The following is a 16327-nucleotide window of genomic DNA, read 5'->3' as shown; positions in this document are numbered from 1 at the left end:
GGAAATCACTGGATTAATTTGTTGGTATCATAAATATTGGGCATGGTCATCTGAAAACAATTTTTTGATACGCCATCTTTTCATTTGGGCGCCATCTTTTTTTTTAGAATCTGCCAGCACCACGATAACCAAAGAACTATGTTCTTGCATACCACTCTTGTAAAGTTCGATTTTTTCTGTTTCTTAGAATAAAAATATTCTTAAATTTAATGTTTGCTTCTAAACTGTAGAAGAAATCCTTCTGAATGGACAAACCAATGTTTAAACAAGAGTTCGAACTCCCATTTAGACATCAATGACTTTATTTTCAGGGACTGATCCTACCATTTATCATACTTTAATTTATTACTCTCACCTTGCATTACCGAGTGAGGTATAATGTATTACTCCGCCATGTAACCGTGGCTAAAGTATAATTTATTACGTTGATCACCCCAAATGTAGTCGAAGAAGGATCATTTATTATCATCATGGTTCGTATCGTGGGAAATCTTTACTTTGTGAAGGTAATCTTTCTGGATTTTCTTAATGTTGGCGTTGGTGGGTAGTATTGGGTATTCACACGCACGAGAATAGCTTTCTCCCCATTAAGGTGGTTACATAATGTCTCTTATTCCAACCCTTCAAGTAGACGCATTCCTTGGGCCTGTAGTCAGCTGAAAACATTTTGTAGCAAACAAGGCCGTTAGGTGTCACCACCATTGCCAACTATGTGCTGGCATGGAAGTACAGGGGGGTGAACGAAGGTAAGGAATGTATGGCATGTCTTCAATGGCCTACTGTTACCTGACAATTACTGTCGATTAACATGGGCGGCCACCTTTGTTCAAGTACTCCAAATCTTAGGCACCATTTGTGGTTGGGAAGATAATAATCCTCCCTTTGTTTTCATTGTAGAGGATTTACAGTCATTGCTTGTTTTTCTTTTCCACCTGAGGAATTTATAGATATTTATTTCGTTGCTGCACTTTAAGGATTTCATCCATTTAAAGTACTGGATATATATGCAAATCATTTGAAGAAAATCATTAAGAATGTATAAATAAAATAAATTAATTAAACTATTTAAAATCCTCAGTATCGTTGCAAAATTAGTAATAATCCTTAAACAGACATAAATTATGAATTTCCTAAATAATTAAAAAATATAAGAATAAAAAAAAAAAGAATTGATGAATGGTGGTTTTTCATCCAGAAACAACCTGAGAAAGTAATAAAGGGTTTAACTAATATTGATCTATTAAATGTAATAATCAATTAAGGGTGGGCACTATTTTTTCCTTAATCTTTTCTGTATGTTAGGAGTAGTCATAGTTACATCGAAATCAGAAACAGAATTTTATTTTTATTTCTCTCTTTCTCTCTCTTTTTTTTTCGGTCCTCGTGGATAGCACAGTTGGTAGGGTCGCCATCCTCCCCACACCAGGTGGTAAAGACCTGAGTTCGAGTCCCATCGATGACAGGAGGAATTTCTATTGCATTTTTTACAAAGTGGCTGAGTTAGTCGGTCTCAGGCGAGGATAGCATGGTTTTCCCCGGGTTTTTCATCCAGAAAACCGACCCCAGAACACACGTAATTTACACAAAGCAATATGGCCTTAGTCGCTGATGCTCCTAAAACCCTACTACAACAACAAAGGAGAGGAAGACTTTTTATTGATATTTAATATCTGTAGTTCGAGTCTCATCGATCACTTGAGGAATTTGTTTGGACTTTTTTCACAACATGGTTGAGAGTAGCATGGTTTTTCACCCGGAAACACGGGTTTTTCATCCAGAAAAGAGAAAATTGATCTCAGAACACATGCAATTAACAGCCAATATACATGAAGCAATATGGCCTCAGTCAATGGGTCCGAGAGCAGATCCTTGTGATATTCCCATTGTAATCTGTTGTTGTTGGAGTGGGTGTCAGGCAATGGTCCCAGAGCAGATCGTTGTGGTATTTCCATTGTAATCTCTTGTTGTTCTTGTAGGATTTTAGGATCATAACTGAGGCCATATTGTTCCATGTATACTGTCTATAAATTGCTTGTGGTCTGTGGCCAATTTTCTGTTTGATGGCTAAAAAACCCGAGTTTCTGGGAGAAAAGACCATGCTACACTCTCCTGAGACCGACTAAATCAGCCACGTTATGAAAAAGGCCCATGAAAATTCCTCACGTCATCGATGGGACTTGAACTGAGGTCTTTTCCACCCGGTGTGGGGAGGACAGTGATTCTGCAAACTGTTATGATGTCTTAATGTATTTCCCAAATAGTACTCTAATTTAAATTTCAATTATGATCAATGTAATCAAATACTTTGGACAGGTCAGTGTAAATGATATCTTCCCCTATCGATTTCCATAGTGACAAAATATCATAGGTTAATCAGATTCGTCACCACTGACCCAGCAAGGAGAAATCCACATAGACTAGGAGACATCTTAGAATTAAAATACTGTAATATTTTTTGTTGACCAATTGTATCTAAATTCTAACTTGAAGCCTGTTTTGCTGTCATACATGATGTAGAAGCGTTTGTGGGAGTAAAGATACAACGAACTCCCGATTATTCGAAGTGGTTGGGAGATAAATTTTCAAGAATAATCCACTCGAATCCACGCGATTCCACCAATGATACCCACGAAGGTAGAAAGTGGAAGTATTGTTTCAATATTATAGAAGATTGTAGCTGATTGAAAAGTGTTATTTTTTGCTCAACATTGGACAACTGGCAGAACGTACTGTGGATGGATGAATCCGAATTTAAAATTTTTGGATCCAAGCGTGGAGTTTATGTGAGAACATCAACTGAAGGAAAAATGGTACCATATTCTTTAGTCCCACAATCGAGGGTGGTGGTGGTTCCATTATGATCTGGGATTGGTTCTCTTTTTCTCGATTGGGTGACATCGTCAGAATTGAAGAAGGCTGTATGAACATTCTTGAACGTAATGCAATATCCTCTGGACTCGACTTTGTGGAAGAAATTTTATTTCACAAGACAATGAAGCACTAGCAACTAAACAACAGGACGGAGTACTGCAAATTATGGTGTGGCCCTCCTCAATCTCTTGACTCAATAGAGGTTTAAGTCAAGATTGGGGGTGATTACAGCTTTTATGGGATCATCTAGACCGTGAAGTCCCTGAAGTCTTAATCTTAAAATATCTTGTAGTGTGCTGTTTTTATATTAGCCCTTAAATTGTCATAGCTAATTTCAAATAAATAAATCTGTTGTTTTTTTACGCTGTGATTCAAAACTTTTGGGCGGGAGTGTACATTAAGTTAAAATTTGTTAAAGATTCCTTTCGACTTAGACACATTAAGTGGGCAATTATAAGTGATTCACGCTGGCCAATATACGCGTGTGTAAAGAAAGGGGGGGGGGGGAAGAATCGACCCACCGGAACTAAGGCAGCAAGAAACAGGAAACTGCTGCCCCCAACCAACTACATTGAAGTTTGCAAACATTTCTTTTCGAGATGACGTGACTAGCAAACGCAACACGATATGACCCAGAGGCACGCGTCTCTTTAACGTCCGGAGTTTGTAGAGAGAGTCGCTGAAGTACGGGCTCGTAACTCCACGGAGCTGCTGGCAACTTGCCAGGACACTGCACCAGACGCGAAGCGTTCTCCTAATGGTCCTGCGTTGTCTTTAAATTGGCGTGTTTGGGAGAGATGAGTCCAGGACGAAGATTGGCTCGAACTGGGGGACTAGAACAGAGTAGATTAGATGCAGGGTTTGTTTATCGGATTGGCCTTTCTCCCCACCCAAAAGTATGAGGTCCCTCCCCTCTCCTAAGATTACTTCAGTCTCTTCAGGGTTGGAACTCCGAAGACCTTCGAAGGAAAACAATTGATTATAGAGGGCAGTAGGGAAGTTGAAGGTTGTGTTATTCAGTTACAAGGTCAACTGACAGAGGATTTGTAGTACGCTGTGGCAAGAAAATCTAACTGGTTGGCTTACATAAATCAATAAAATTCGTTTACTTGCAGATTCACAATTTGGTCACAACCTGATTATCATGGTTTTAATTCTCGAGAGATTTATGGCCCCTTGCGCATAGCTTTCCTGGCTTTATGGTACAGCATTGCAGAGAAAACACTTTGCTAGTGTTTATCAACTTAAAGTCTGTTTATTTGGAAGCTTGTCTGCTGGGATATTCTTTTTCAATAGAAAATTTTTTTGGGACACCCTGTATATATTACTTAAGAAATATGTGTAAGCGTAATATTTATAAATGTGACTTAACTCAATAACGAATAATGTAGGAGAATACCATTCTTGTACATATGGGTCCACTCAAATGCGTTCTTTTTGACTCAAGAAGAAAAACGCTCTTGAAGTTTGGCAGGAGTATTTTGCAAGATACTCCTGCCTCTGTGGATTTTTAGAGATTTAGTGACTTTTAGGTCACTAAGAATTATTTCCTTTTTGGGATCTTTTGCAAGACATCAAGAGTTCGTCGATGGAATTCCTTCGTTTTGAACGGCACATCTCATTCTTGCGAGATGATGCGATGTCCACTCGTGCGAACAGCGACTCTCGTGGGATTGCGTCATTGTATTTCCTGTAACACGCAGGTGTGTGTTACGCTGAGCGTGACCACACAATTATGTGGGGGTTTCGTACGAAAGAGAAGTTAATTGAATACGGTGCGAAACACGCGGGAGGTCACTTAACTTCCATCGGTGTAACTCCAACGTTCAATTTCAGCTGAATTCTAGAACAGAACGTGGGGATGTCTTTATTTATTAAGGAGATTTTGTTTGATAAGATTTTGTGTGCGTTCTTCTAGCCTAAACAATGAGAGAGAGAGAGAGAGAGAGAGAGAGAGTATTGAAATAGATGCATTCCAGTGCAAAGATAAACATAAGGAATTATGAACTGGGAGAAAATGTGCCAGTAAATACGGTAGTTTTTGTTTTCTGAAATATTATGCACCAGTATTACTCAGAGAGAGAGAGAGAGAGGGGGGGGGGTCGTTTGGCATATGAGCAAATAGACTTACCTGTCTAGTGTCAGCTCCTCCAATAAGGTCAGGTCACAGGCGACATATTCCAGAGCCCCGTCGGTGATTCGAGGACACCACGACAGGTCAAGAGATCGTAATTGGCGGAGGTTTTCTGCCACGAGTTCAACGCCGTCGTCCGACACCTTGGAGCATCCCGACAGCGAGAGGGTGGTGAGGTTTGGCAGCCCGTGCACGAGGTTCAGAACGCCGTGATTCGTGAGTTCCCAGCACGACCTTAACCTTAGGATGCTGAGGGTGCCGCTCTGCCGGGGCCCGAAGAACGCCAGAGATGCGTCTGTGACGTGGTAAGCTTGTAAATTCAGTTCGTACAGCGAGGGGAGAAGTTGTGTGATTGCCGCCATGGTGTTGTCGGCTACGTTTATGCAATCGGCAAGTGTCAACGACACCAGGCGAGGGGTGAGGCTTGCCCACAGGCCGGCGTCCGTGATTTCGTTGCAACCGGACAGTTCGAGCTGAGTGACCGTCTTCAGGCTGGACAGAAGGACCTCCAGACCACGGTCGGTGACATTGCAGCAGCGGAGGGAAACGTGTCGCACGTGCTGAATGTAAGACGGCGGACAGCTGCTCAGGAAGTCGTAAATGTCGTTGTCGTTAGCCCCGAACAAACAAACTCCGTCGAAACCGCGTTTCTGCAGGCTACCGTACACCCCTTGCTTCAGTTCGGCGGTAGCGGTGACATCGCCGCTGGCGCTGCGGAGCTCGCGGCACCGCAGAACCGGAAGAAGTCCCCGCCAGTAGCGGGGCTTGTAGAGAACATTCCGCCAGGTGTGGCACACCTGGGCCAGCAGAGAGCGGTCGCGGGCACAGAAGAACAGGAAGAAACGCGACAGGAAGACGGGGTCGTGCCAAAGGTCATCCACGGTTCTGGGCTTGCGTATCCCGAACAGGTAATCCCGGACTCGACACAACTTCTCTTCCCTGCTCGGACGTCTCTTCTCGCACCGCGGAGCGAGGGTCGCTGGTCCCTGAGGGGTTCGCTCTTTGCATGGAATGTTCGCTCCCTTCGTGCGGACCGTCAGTCCGTTGAAGCAGCGGCTCAGTTCGGCGGCGGCTCTTTTCGTGAAGCTGATGTCGGCTGTCATGGGAAGCTCGGGCCAGAAGAAGGTCTGCGGACAAGGAGGCACACATCTACAGAGACCACACCATGGTGGCTGACCCATCAGACAGAGCGAACGTCGCCAGCACACTGGCGTCTCCCACCGCACTTCATTTCATTCACCGCGTTGCCGGCCATTGCGCATGCTCGGTGACGTCACACACACACACAGACAGCGGTGAGCGAGTAATTAAGATGTCCGGCCCGATCCCCTCGGATTATTTCTTTGTCCATTCCCGAGACGCACACCTTTCTTTCTGACGCGCTCTCGCAAAATCAATGGTACGCGCCGCTCGTAGTGCGGCGCAGTTCATTGCGGGCTGCAGGGGTCGGGGGGAGTGACAGAAGCGTGTTTCGAACACTGACAGCGCGGAGAAAGCTCCCGCAGTTCGACTCTCCGATGGTCGTTCGCCACTGAAGCGAATCCGGCACGAGGAGGTGTCGCAGATTTGGGCTCCGTACCGTGGCCCGACTGCATCGGCAAAAACCCGAGGAGGAGGATCATTACCGGGAGCGATCGGATGGCACGAAATTACGCATTGCGTACTTGGCGCGGGCGGTCAATATTTTGGAGTTCGTTCAAATGTGAGTGCCCTCCGGGTGGGTGTTTACGGCTGCTCGCGAACGACGGATTTTCGTAGGGGACTCGCCGGGGGGTTATCGCGTAACTGTTATAATTGCGAAGCCGTAATTAGCGTGGACTTCTAGCTGCGACGTCGCTCGTCCGGCTAATTGGGATTCGCAGGTGGCGAAGATTGAACGCGCTTCCTCGCCGGCAACATCCATCCGCAGCTGCGAAGCACACCGACGACAGGTGAAGCACATCGGAATCGAAATCGCATTTCTATAATCGATTATGGATTCTTCTTCAATTATCTCTTTCTGTTTAGTTAGAATCGTTTATTGCTAGAAATGCTTTTAAATGTATACACTGAGTGATCACTGAAATATGACCACCCTCTGTAATGGACTATGCCACATAGCTCTCAATAGAATAGTCGAATTATATAAAATAAACAATTAGTGAATAATAAACGAAGAGGAAATAAACAACCTATGCCCTCCTTCCATATCTAATTATCCATCTGACCTTTGAATTTCCCCAGACTGTCAGCCTCAACCACCCATGTAGGTAACTTATTCCACTAATTTATAACTCGCTGGCTAAAATAAAACTTCCTGCAGTCCACTCTAAACATTTCCCCTCTTAACTTCAACTTATGGCCCCTACTTCTAGAAAATTTCGTCCTCAATCATTTTACTTTTGCTACTCAGAGCCTTAAACACCTCAATGAAGACTCCTCTAAGATGCCTGGTCTCCAATCTCTGCAACCTACATATCCGAAGTCTCTCTTCTTATGGACGCCCTTTTGCCGATCTCATCAGGTGAGTTACCCTTCTTTGCACCCATTCAAGAAGCACAATGTCTTCATTTAGGTTCGGTCTCCACACTTGAACACATTATATTCCAAGATCATCAATAGTCTTATATAATGAGATTATGACGTCATTATCCCTACTAGCAATTGTTAGTAAATCATTGATAGGACATCATGGACCATCCTTGCAACCTGTCTACAATGTTCGAGAACTTCATGTCTGACTGAATCTTAACACCCAAGTTTCTTTCCTCCACTACTGGCTTTAGTTAAATTCCACCTGGTGTATAAGTTATTTCGGGATTGCTGTTCCCTGCGTGTAAGACCTTGCACTTTGCTGGATTAAAGCAATAGGCACCATCAGGCAAAAGGGGGAACGTATAGAGGTGGATAGATAATATACACAGCAAGAGAGCTGCGTGTAAGTCCCCATTGGCTAATCAGGTGGCCCAGGAGCCACTTGATCCTATTCGAGTTAAGTTCGGCTGGCCAGTTAGGTAAGGATCAGATGTTTGGAGTGTTCCTGTTCTGCTTTGGCAGTAAGGTGTTCCATCTTGTGAAGAGTGCTTGCGCAAACATGCCAATCCATAATATACCAGTCCACGTTATGAGGATCCAGTCTTCTATTTCACCACATGCACAGTTGCAGTTGTCTATGATTTCCATGGATGTAAGTTTGTGGTTAATTGATCCATGCCCGGTAATGAGGTAGGTGGGATTAAGACCAGGAGCGAACTAATTTGGAGATTTGGGAAACCTTGCTGGTTGCTCACAGTCCACTGTGGTTAAGGTGGATAAAGAATAGCATCTAAAGGTCAAACCACCTTCTGCCCACATAACTAAAAAGGATTATGCAAGGTGGATGGATGTCTGTGGTGAGCGAAGTGTACGGGCTCAACAGCAGGTCACTGTGCGACAGCTGACATTGGCATATCTTGCAGGAAAGAACTAGGATTCCTGGTGTCTATAGACCAAAGTTTCAAAGGTGAGGTCTATCGGCCGCATTTCATAGACCATGTTCAGCTTTCCATGTTGCATTTTTTCCTGGACAGAAACAGGATCGTCTAAGACGATAATACACCATGGTATAGACCCTGCACTGTGCACAAGTGTTCGAAGAACACTGATGATATCGTTTATCTTGATTGGCCTACAAAATCTCCTGACCTCATTCCATTTTAACACCTGTGGGACGTTTTGGAACGGAAAGTGAGGCGCATGGTCACGCAACGGTCATCTATTCCAACACTGTGGAAAGCTTTACAGGCAGCATTGCTCCACATCCCTAAGGATGTCTTCAGACATGTAGTAGAGTCAATGCCTAACATGATTGTGAAAGGTGAAAGAAATATCTGACCAATGTTCTCGGCAGAACTGGCGGCAACCAGAGATTCAGGATTTGTTTTCGATGCATTTTGTCCTCCACTGACATATTGAAGTCGGCATCCAAATGGAAGTATCTGAGCTGCAAAAAACGACCTGAAAAGTGAATTCCAAATTTATGAGTACATAGCTTAGAGGCTGCTTGTTCACTAGAAGCAAGCTTGTTGAATGGCCCATTTTAGTAGGTAGAATTCTGATGCAAAGATGGGTCTTATTTTAGTGGGAGCGGCCGACGCCCAAATTTCAGCCACATATAAAAGAGGTGGATAAACTACTGTCTCAATGTAGTTGACTATGGCTGCTGTGTTGTTAACGTATTGCAGATGCCTGGCGAACCATTGGGGATACAACTGTCGGGAGTTCTCTTAGTCAGCATTCGAGCTGTGGATTATGCAATTCTGTCCTGCATGCCATCAGAGCGCTTCCAATTGCAGTGTAATTCTTGCTTTAGTTTGAAACCAACATTATTGAAGATCTACCAGCCTCTAGACCGCTTGGTCATGGTGTTCCATTTGTATGTTGCATAGCTTCCTATAGCCAGCCAGTTGGTTATCAGAGAGCTGGATAGTGGAGGATCATGGTTTTCAAGAACTGTCCATGGTATTACCGAGACAGCGTAAATGCATTTCTGAATATCAAGAAATTTTGGACTTAATATAAGTTTTGTTTTACTATGTTCCGTTTTTCCAAAATTAGGAGATGACACTTGTGGGCGAACAAGAATTGGCTCATGGTCGGTAGTTCAAAGCCTGGATGCGATTATGAATTCCCGTTGACTTTCATCTCCATTGGAGAGGTTATGGTTCGGACTAACGGAAAGCCAATGCACTGAAACCGTGACAGAAGCATTGTTTTGTGGTTGCATTTTCAGACAGTGAAAGATCTTCCTTTAACGCAGTTACCATTTGATAAGCAGTAGGGTGAGGTGCCAGCCACGAAAAATGCAGACTTCTGCCAGTCCTAATTGGCTGGTTCATAGCTTTTAATCTGGAAGCGGTGGAAGTTCCAGTAGTCAGATTGCATCTGGGATGAAAACTGCAGCTAGAGACTGCGTTGAAGGATTATTGATGGATTAGAAAGGACAGGGTCGTGCAGAAAGGAGTCACCAACAACACTGCTCCCAGAATATTTATTTAGAAGGTGATGTCGCCCTCAACTGCAGCTGGTCAGCAGGATGAATAGCCTGGCAAGTCATAAGATTATTTATCTTCATAGTGTTATTGGGCTTGTTGGTTTGGGCTATTATGTAAATTCTGTGTTATGATCATAAACAACTTCGGGATGATTTGTAATGAAGTTGTTTTTGTGATAAAATTGTATTGATTTCAAGATTGTGGAGATTTTAGGGAAGATTCTGGTTCTGAGGCAACCATTTTAATGGATGGTGAGGAGAGTTTAGGCTTTGGTCCACGACATTTGATGACGTGAGGAATTTTTACGGGTGGTTTTCACAACGTGGCAGAGTTAGTCGGTATCAGGCGAGGGTAGCATCGTTTTTTTCTCCCGGAAACTCAAGTTTTTCATCCAGAAAACAGAAAATCGACCTCAGAAAACACGCAAGTTACAGATAGTATATATGGAACAATATGGCCTTACTCCTGACGCTCCGAATACCCTTCTACTGGTACTGCAGCTACTGTTCCTTTATTCTGTAATATGGGTAGCAATAACCCAAGAGAAACGTACCAACTGTGTGGTACTACACTCAGGGAAGTGGAAAGTGAAAAAGACCTGGGAGTAATTGTCCAGTCAAATATGAAGTTCGCTGAACAGTGCAGACGGGCTGCCAGGGCAAGTCATAGAGGCTTGTCAATGATGTATAGGAATTTTGCTAGCAGGGGCAGGGAAGTGATTATCCCGTTATAGAAGGCAATGGTCAGGCCACACCTAGAGTACTGTATACATGTCTGGAGGCCTCAATTTAAGAAGGATGTAGAGTTGCTAGAACGAGTACAAAGAAGGGCAACAAGATTGGTGAGGGGAACAAAGGGGTGCTCTTGCCAAGAAAGGCTTAAGTCTGCAAATTGCAGCGCCTGGAGAATAGGCACCTGTGAGGTGATCTGATTGAGGTGTATAAGGTCTTGAATGGGTTGAGCACATTCAAATTGAGGAAAGACAGATGTGCGGAAATTTGGCTTTAGCCAGCGGGTAGTTGATTGGTAGAATGAACTTCCATCTTTTGTTGTGGAAGTTGATAGCCTAAATAAATTTAAGGTTGATCTGGACAGGCATCTGGAATGAATGGAGGGGTGAAATGGGAGGTTTTTTTTTGGCTAATGCTGCATAAGCTTGCTTTCTTGCATCGTATGTCTCTATTAATGCTAATGAGGAATTTTTATGGGCCTTTTTCACAATGTGACTGGATTAGTCGGTCTCAGGCGAGGGTTGCATGGTTTTTGATCTCGGAACCTTGGGTTTCCGGGATCGAAAACCATGCATGTGTTGTCTCTTACGAATTGTGGCAATAAAGTTCCCAGACTCGTGTAATGAAAAGAATACAGAAAATCACAGAACATACTCAATTTACAAACAGTATCCACGGAGAAATATAGCCTTAGTTGATAATGCTCCAACAACAACAACAACAACAGCAGCAGTCTCTTGCTGAGTGTTTGAGTTTGGGTACAATTGAGTAGCAGGGTAGGAGGACTGCATTTTACCTTTCTGGGCTTTGGCTTGTTCATATTGTAGCTGATCTGTCCCCTCTTTTGACTGTTTGATGAGTGCTAAATGCTCGGTAATTTCAGTTTTCGAATTGTAGATCTGATTCTTGTACACCAGGAACAGTACCATATTTGTTTCACAGAGATTCCGACTCCTGTAATATTACATTTTATTATTACAGCATCAGAAGGTTTATAGATTACGCATGTGGTCTGAACAGCAGGAAGGAAGGTTGGTTGTTTGTTTTAGGCATCTTACTCACGTATCATAACCCTTGTTAATTAGTATGATTATTAAAGGATTTTCGCTTTTTACATTTGCAGTGTACTTAGTCACGATAATTTTTATTTTATTTTCTCTCCCTCTCTCTCCATTTGGGTGGGGTGGAACTGTTCTTACTAGTCTGTATGGAGTATGCAGCTAGGAACAACAAAAACAAATTTTAAGATATCATTGGTATGCCATTAGTCTTGTACCGTATTGTACTGTATGTGGTGGCAGTGGTTCCCACAAAACAGCGAAATGCCGTTAGGCTGGACATGGTGTGGATATGTGTTGTTTCTTACAAATTGTGGCAATAAATTTCCCAGAGTGGTGCAATAAAAAGGACACAAAGTGAAGGAGCTTTTATACAAAGTAATCACCATCTGAGTGAATGAGCTTATTGCACCAGTTTCTGCAAACAGTCAGCGAAGGCGTCCAGGGAGATCAAGTTCAGTTCTGTGGTTACATTCTTCTTTATGTCCTCGACACCCTGAAATATTTTTCCCTTTGAGGGTAGTTCTCACCTTGGGAATTGGAAGAAGTCAGCTGGTGCTAGATCGTAAGGGTAGAGTGGATAATTGATATGTACAATGCTATGTTTCTTCAGAAATGTCTTCACAACAAGTGCAGATTGGGTGCGGATGTTTTGGTGCAAACAAGAACCAGCTGCCTTTCTCTGGGAACTCCTGCCTCACCCGGGAAATGCGCTTCAATAGTCTTCAACGTAAAACGCAGCATTGACCGTCTCGCTCTTCATATACAAATTCCTTGTAAATCGCACCTTGTTTGTCGAAGAACATCATCAGTATTGTTTTGATCCTAGATTTAGTTAAACGAAGCAGTTTTGGGCCATGGTAATGATATCACCGAGATACCCAACGCTCATCTCCAGCGGAAATGCAGTCGAGGAAATTAGAATTGCCTTGACAAGTCTGGATGAAATCTTTGCACGATGACATTTTTCGTTGCGTCTGCTCATCCAAAGGCACAAATTTTGCACAAATCATTCCTTTTCCCTAAATCTTTATGCAGAATTTAGCGAATCGTCTCCTTAGTTGTGCCCAACTCATCAGCCATCATTCCGAAGGTCAAACGATGATCTCTTTGCCACAATTTGCCGAACTTTTGCAACTCTGTCCTCTTCGCGAGGCTGATGGACGCCCACTTTGATGAACTGAACATCTTCACTTTCGTCCTTGAACCGCTTATGCCATTGAAACGCAATGGTACGACTTAAAGTTTCATTACCATGAACAGTTTTTAACTCCTAAACGTTAGTTCAATGTAAATCGGTCAGAAATTTGTGCAGTTTATGTGTTGATTCTGGCTGCTTTGCTACCAGGAAGGTGATCACCAGGCAAGCTTGCCCATTACCCTTTTTGCCATGAGGAGATGGGACACAACTGTGTAGGTACTACATGCCAAAGGCCAATACTAGCAGTGTTAGTAGGTCTCCGTTAGGTGGTATCCTGCAGTTGAGCGAGAAAGCATCTCTGACTATAAAAGGCAAGGCGAGCAAATTCTTGCAGAAAGTGGAAATTTTTTTCTGGTAATCACAAAGAACGGTTCAGTTCCGGTAACAGCGAAGCAAGGAAGGTTCTATCGAAGATCCAGGTATTGAATTGATGGCAGTGGTAAAGAATATGTTCCCAGTCTTCTGGCGCGCCACAAGAAAAGAGTGATGATTCTATAAGGTTGACAGCTGCAAGAATTGCAGCAGTTGACAGGCATTAAGAGAGCCATTACCAGAGAGTAAATAGAGAGTGTAAAGCCAAGGATGAAACAACTTTTGAATTGACTCTCTAAAGTAGCAAAGGTGACGTTAGGGATAAACTTTAAAGTAACAGGGTCCTTGGAGGAAGGGGACCAACTATCTTGCGAACGCTGCATCAAAAGAATCTAACAGCGTGTTTTATTTGCCTTGGAATTAGAAATGACATTGATGGAAATACCCAAGAAGGTCATAGGGACAGCATGTACAAAATGAACAGATCAAGGAGCAGAATAACCTTGCAGGTTATTCTGCTCCTTGAAGGACCTGCAGGATTGGAGTAGACACAATTCTGCAGGCCCTGCACATTGTCAAAAGCATTTGATATTGAATGCAATGAAGTTTAGACTGGACTCTAACCTTCTTGACATACCAAGCGGTCGGACGATAGGGACAAATTGTCAAGAACAGAGCCGAGGACTTTTACAGAGTAAATCATGGACAGTAATTTGTTCAGATACAACACTTTTAAGGAGCCACTGGTCAAGAACAATGTTCCACACGAGTGGTCTAAAGCAGATCCCTAAATTGACAGAGCAGGAGATGGAATTATATCCAGAAACAATAGAAACTGTACGATTTTCAAAATAAAAATAAATTCTCAGCTGATACGAGAGAGGCATTAGTAAAAAGAGAAGTGAACTTTATAGGAAGCAAACTTTCAAGTGTTTTGGTCAATTGAGATAACAAAGCAATAGGATGAAAGAATTCATCACTTGTGATGTTTCCGAATTAATTTAAGAAGAGCTGTCTTCCAAAGAGGAGAAAAATACTATCATTGAGAATTTGTTGAATAGACTAGCAGAACCATTGAACGGAGATTGTGGAATTATTTAATAAAGATGCCTTCATGAAGGTCGAGGATTGGGCAACAAGAGTTATTTATTTTTAGAACAGCAGTATTCATCTCAATTTACTTAAATGGATGAGATTCAGAAGTAGTAGTGCAGGAGTAGTCCAGCAGACTTATTTCTTGATGAAGAGGCAATGCGTTCACTGGGAAATCAGAAGGAAGCAGATCCAAAATGATGTCGATGGTGCTCTTCTAGGTAAGGAACAATAAACAGCAGGAGAATGAAATTTGTTGCTTTCTCCTGATGTTTACTGTTCTGGGCAAGGTGATCAATGCCACCACGAGTTCTGATTGTCAATGGAGATAAGCAAGTTCTGCCAAGATTTAATTTTACAAGTAGTGATAATCTTGACATATTGTGTTTTGAGAACCTGATATTCTGATTTTAGTTTTTTTTGGGGGTTAGAAAATGGCCGGCTTGTGCAATGTCGTTGGTAATTACGCCTAGCAGCTGCACCTGCTGAAGTAGTGTAAGTTCCCGGTTCCACAAATTTTCTTTTTGACTGCATTAACATATGAAGCTAATTCAAAAACTATGAACTAATGGATGAAGCTTATGGTTTCAAAATAGAAGTCAGTGTTGATACAGTCATCAAACCGATTCAACTTGATGAGTCTCAGAGAAATCTACTAAGGTCCCAAAATGGAGGGTTATATGTTTGTGCCGAACAAGTCACAGAAAAGCTAGTCGCACGATGGTCACTTGAGCAAATGCTGGTATTAACTGTCCGGTTCTTATGTTGAAGAAAAGTGTAGGAAGTAGCAGTGACGTCTACATTTGATTCACCATTTCGAGAGCTAAAAGTATGAAGTAAACGGGATTTAATAAGAACAGTCTGATAATGGCAAAGATGAAATCTTTTACATGAGTGAACCCTTGTAATCAGTACAGTATGGTCACAATGCCAGAATTTGGCATTAAATTCTGACATTATAATAAGTTTGGCAGTACCTACCAGAGAAATAACTTGACCGAGATAGCCAAGATGGAGGGGAAATGTCGGAAATTGGGGTGCAGTGTACTGCATTTTATCCATAATTGTTCCGTTTGTCTTATGGATTCCATGGCACGCAAAAACACTAGGCAAAAACTCTAGGCACATCCAACACCCACGAGGGCATACAATTTACATATGTATAAATGTATACACTGTAGTACCAAAAGTTTTAGGAATAACGAATCGCATCTGCTGTCCATGCATCGGGAAAGATATAAATGCAACTTTGTTCAAGCAAATGTTCAATACAACAGATGGATTGAGGCGCTGAGCTTAGCGACAGGGAGCTATCACCAGATGCTATATTACCTATCCATCTATTTGTGCCATTGCTGAAAAACTGGCACGAAGATTGGTACACAGATTCTGTCATCGAATACTGTTGATGTCATACTGAATAGTCTGCAGTGACTTGATTTGAAGACCTGGGCGTGCAGAAGCTTCAATGGCTTGTGTATAGCTCCGACCCTAACCCATTTGTACACCTTTGAGATGAACTCTAACGTCTGGTTCGAGTCAAGCCAATACGCCCGCAATCAGAGGACAAGGAATCCTTAAAAATATGCAAAGATTGCATCATGATCCTTAAAATACTGTACTTGACATACTGATATTGAAATCATCATTTCTAGATATCATTTTTCTTTTTTGGCTGGTGCAGCATAAGCCTCAAGCTTCCTTGCACCATATGGTTAATAATAATAATAATACGACGTATTTTAAGCTCTGTAAACATCAAGAAAAACAGCAAGAAAAAACAAAGACAACAAGAAATAAAATGAACGCGACAGCTCTGTAACCTGTGGCGCCATCTTTTGCTGATAAATTAGTTTAACCGCTGTAAAAATATAAATACATTTTATATTTATATAAACATATATTTATATTTTATA

At 42.4% G+C, this 16327-nt stretch overlaps 1 protein-coding gene across 1 annotated transcript in view; it reads right to left on the bottom strand.

Annotated features, from left to right (window-relative positions):
- The window catches only part of LOC150076707 (uncharacterized), a 74990-nt gene extending 68626 nt beyond the window's left edge, over positions 1-6364 (bottom strand). The window contains exon 1 of the mRNA XM_090386220.1: positions 5003-6364. Within this exon, the coding sequence (XP_090242346.1) occupies positions 5003-6186 (1184 nt within the window). The 5' untranslated portion in view covers positions 6187-6364. The remainder of the gene's footprint in view (positions 1-5002) is intronic.
- Between the last annotated feature and the right edge of the window lie 9963 nt (positions 6365-16327).

The sequence above is a fragment of the Mastigoproctus giganteus genome, chromosome 12 (assembly GCF_048544385.1).
Source record: "Mastigoproctus giganteus isolate SK-2022 chromosome 12, ASM4854438v1, whole genome shotgun sequence".
NCBI classification, from domain to species: domain Eukaryota; kingdom Metazoa; phylum Arthropoda; class Arachnida; order Uropygi; family Thelyphonidae; genus Mastigoproctus; species Mastigoproctus giganteus.
The sequence above is the reverse complement of the archived record's forward strand: the minus strand, read 5'-3'. Positions and strand labels throughout refer to the sequence as shown.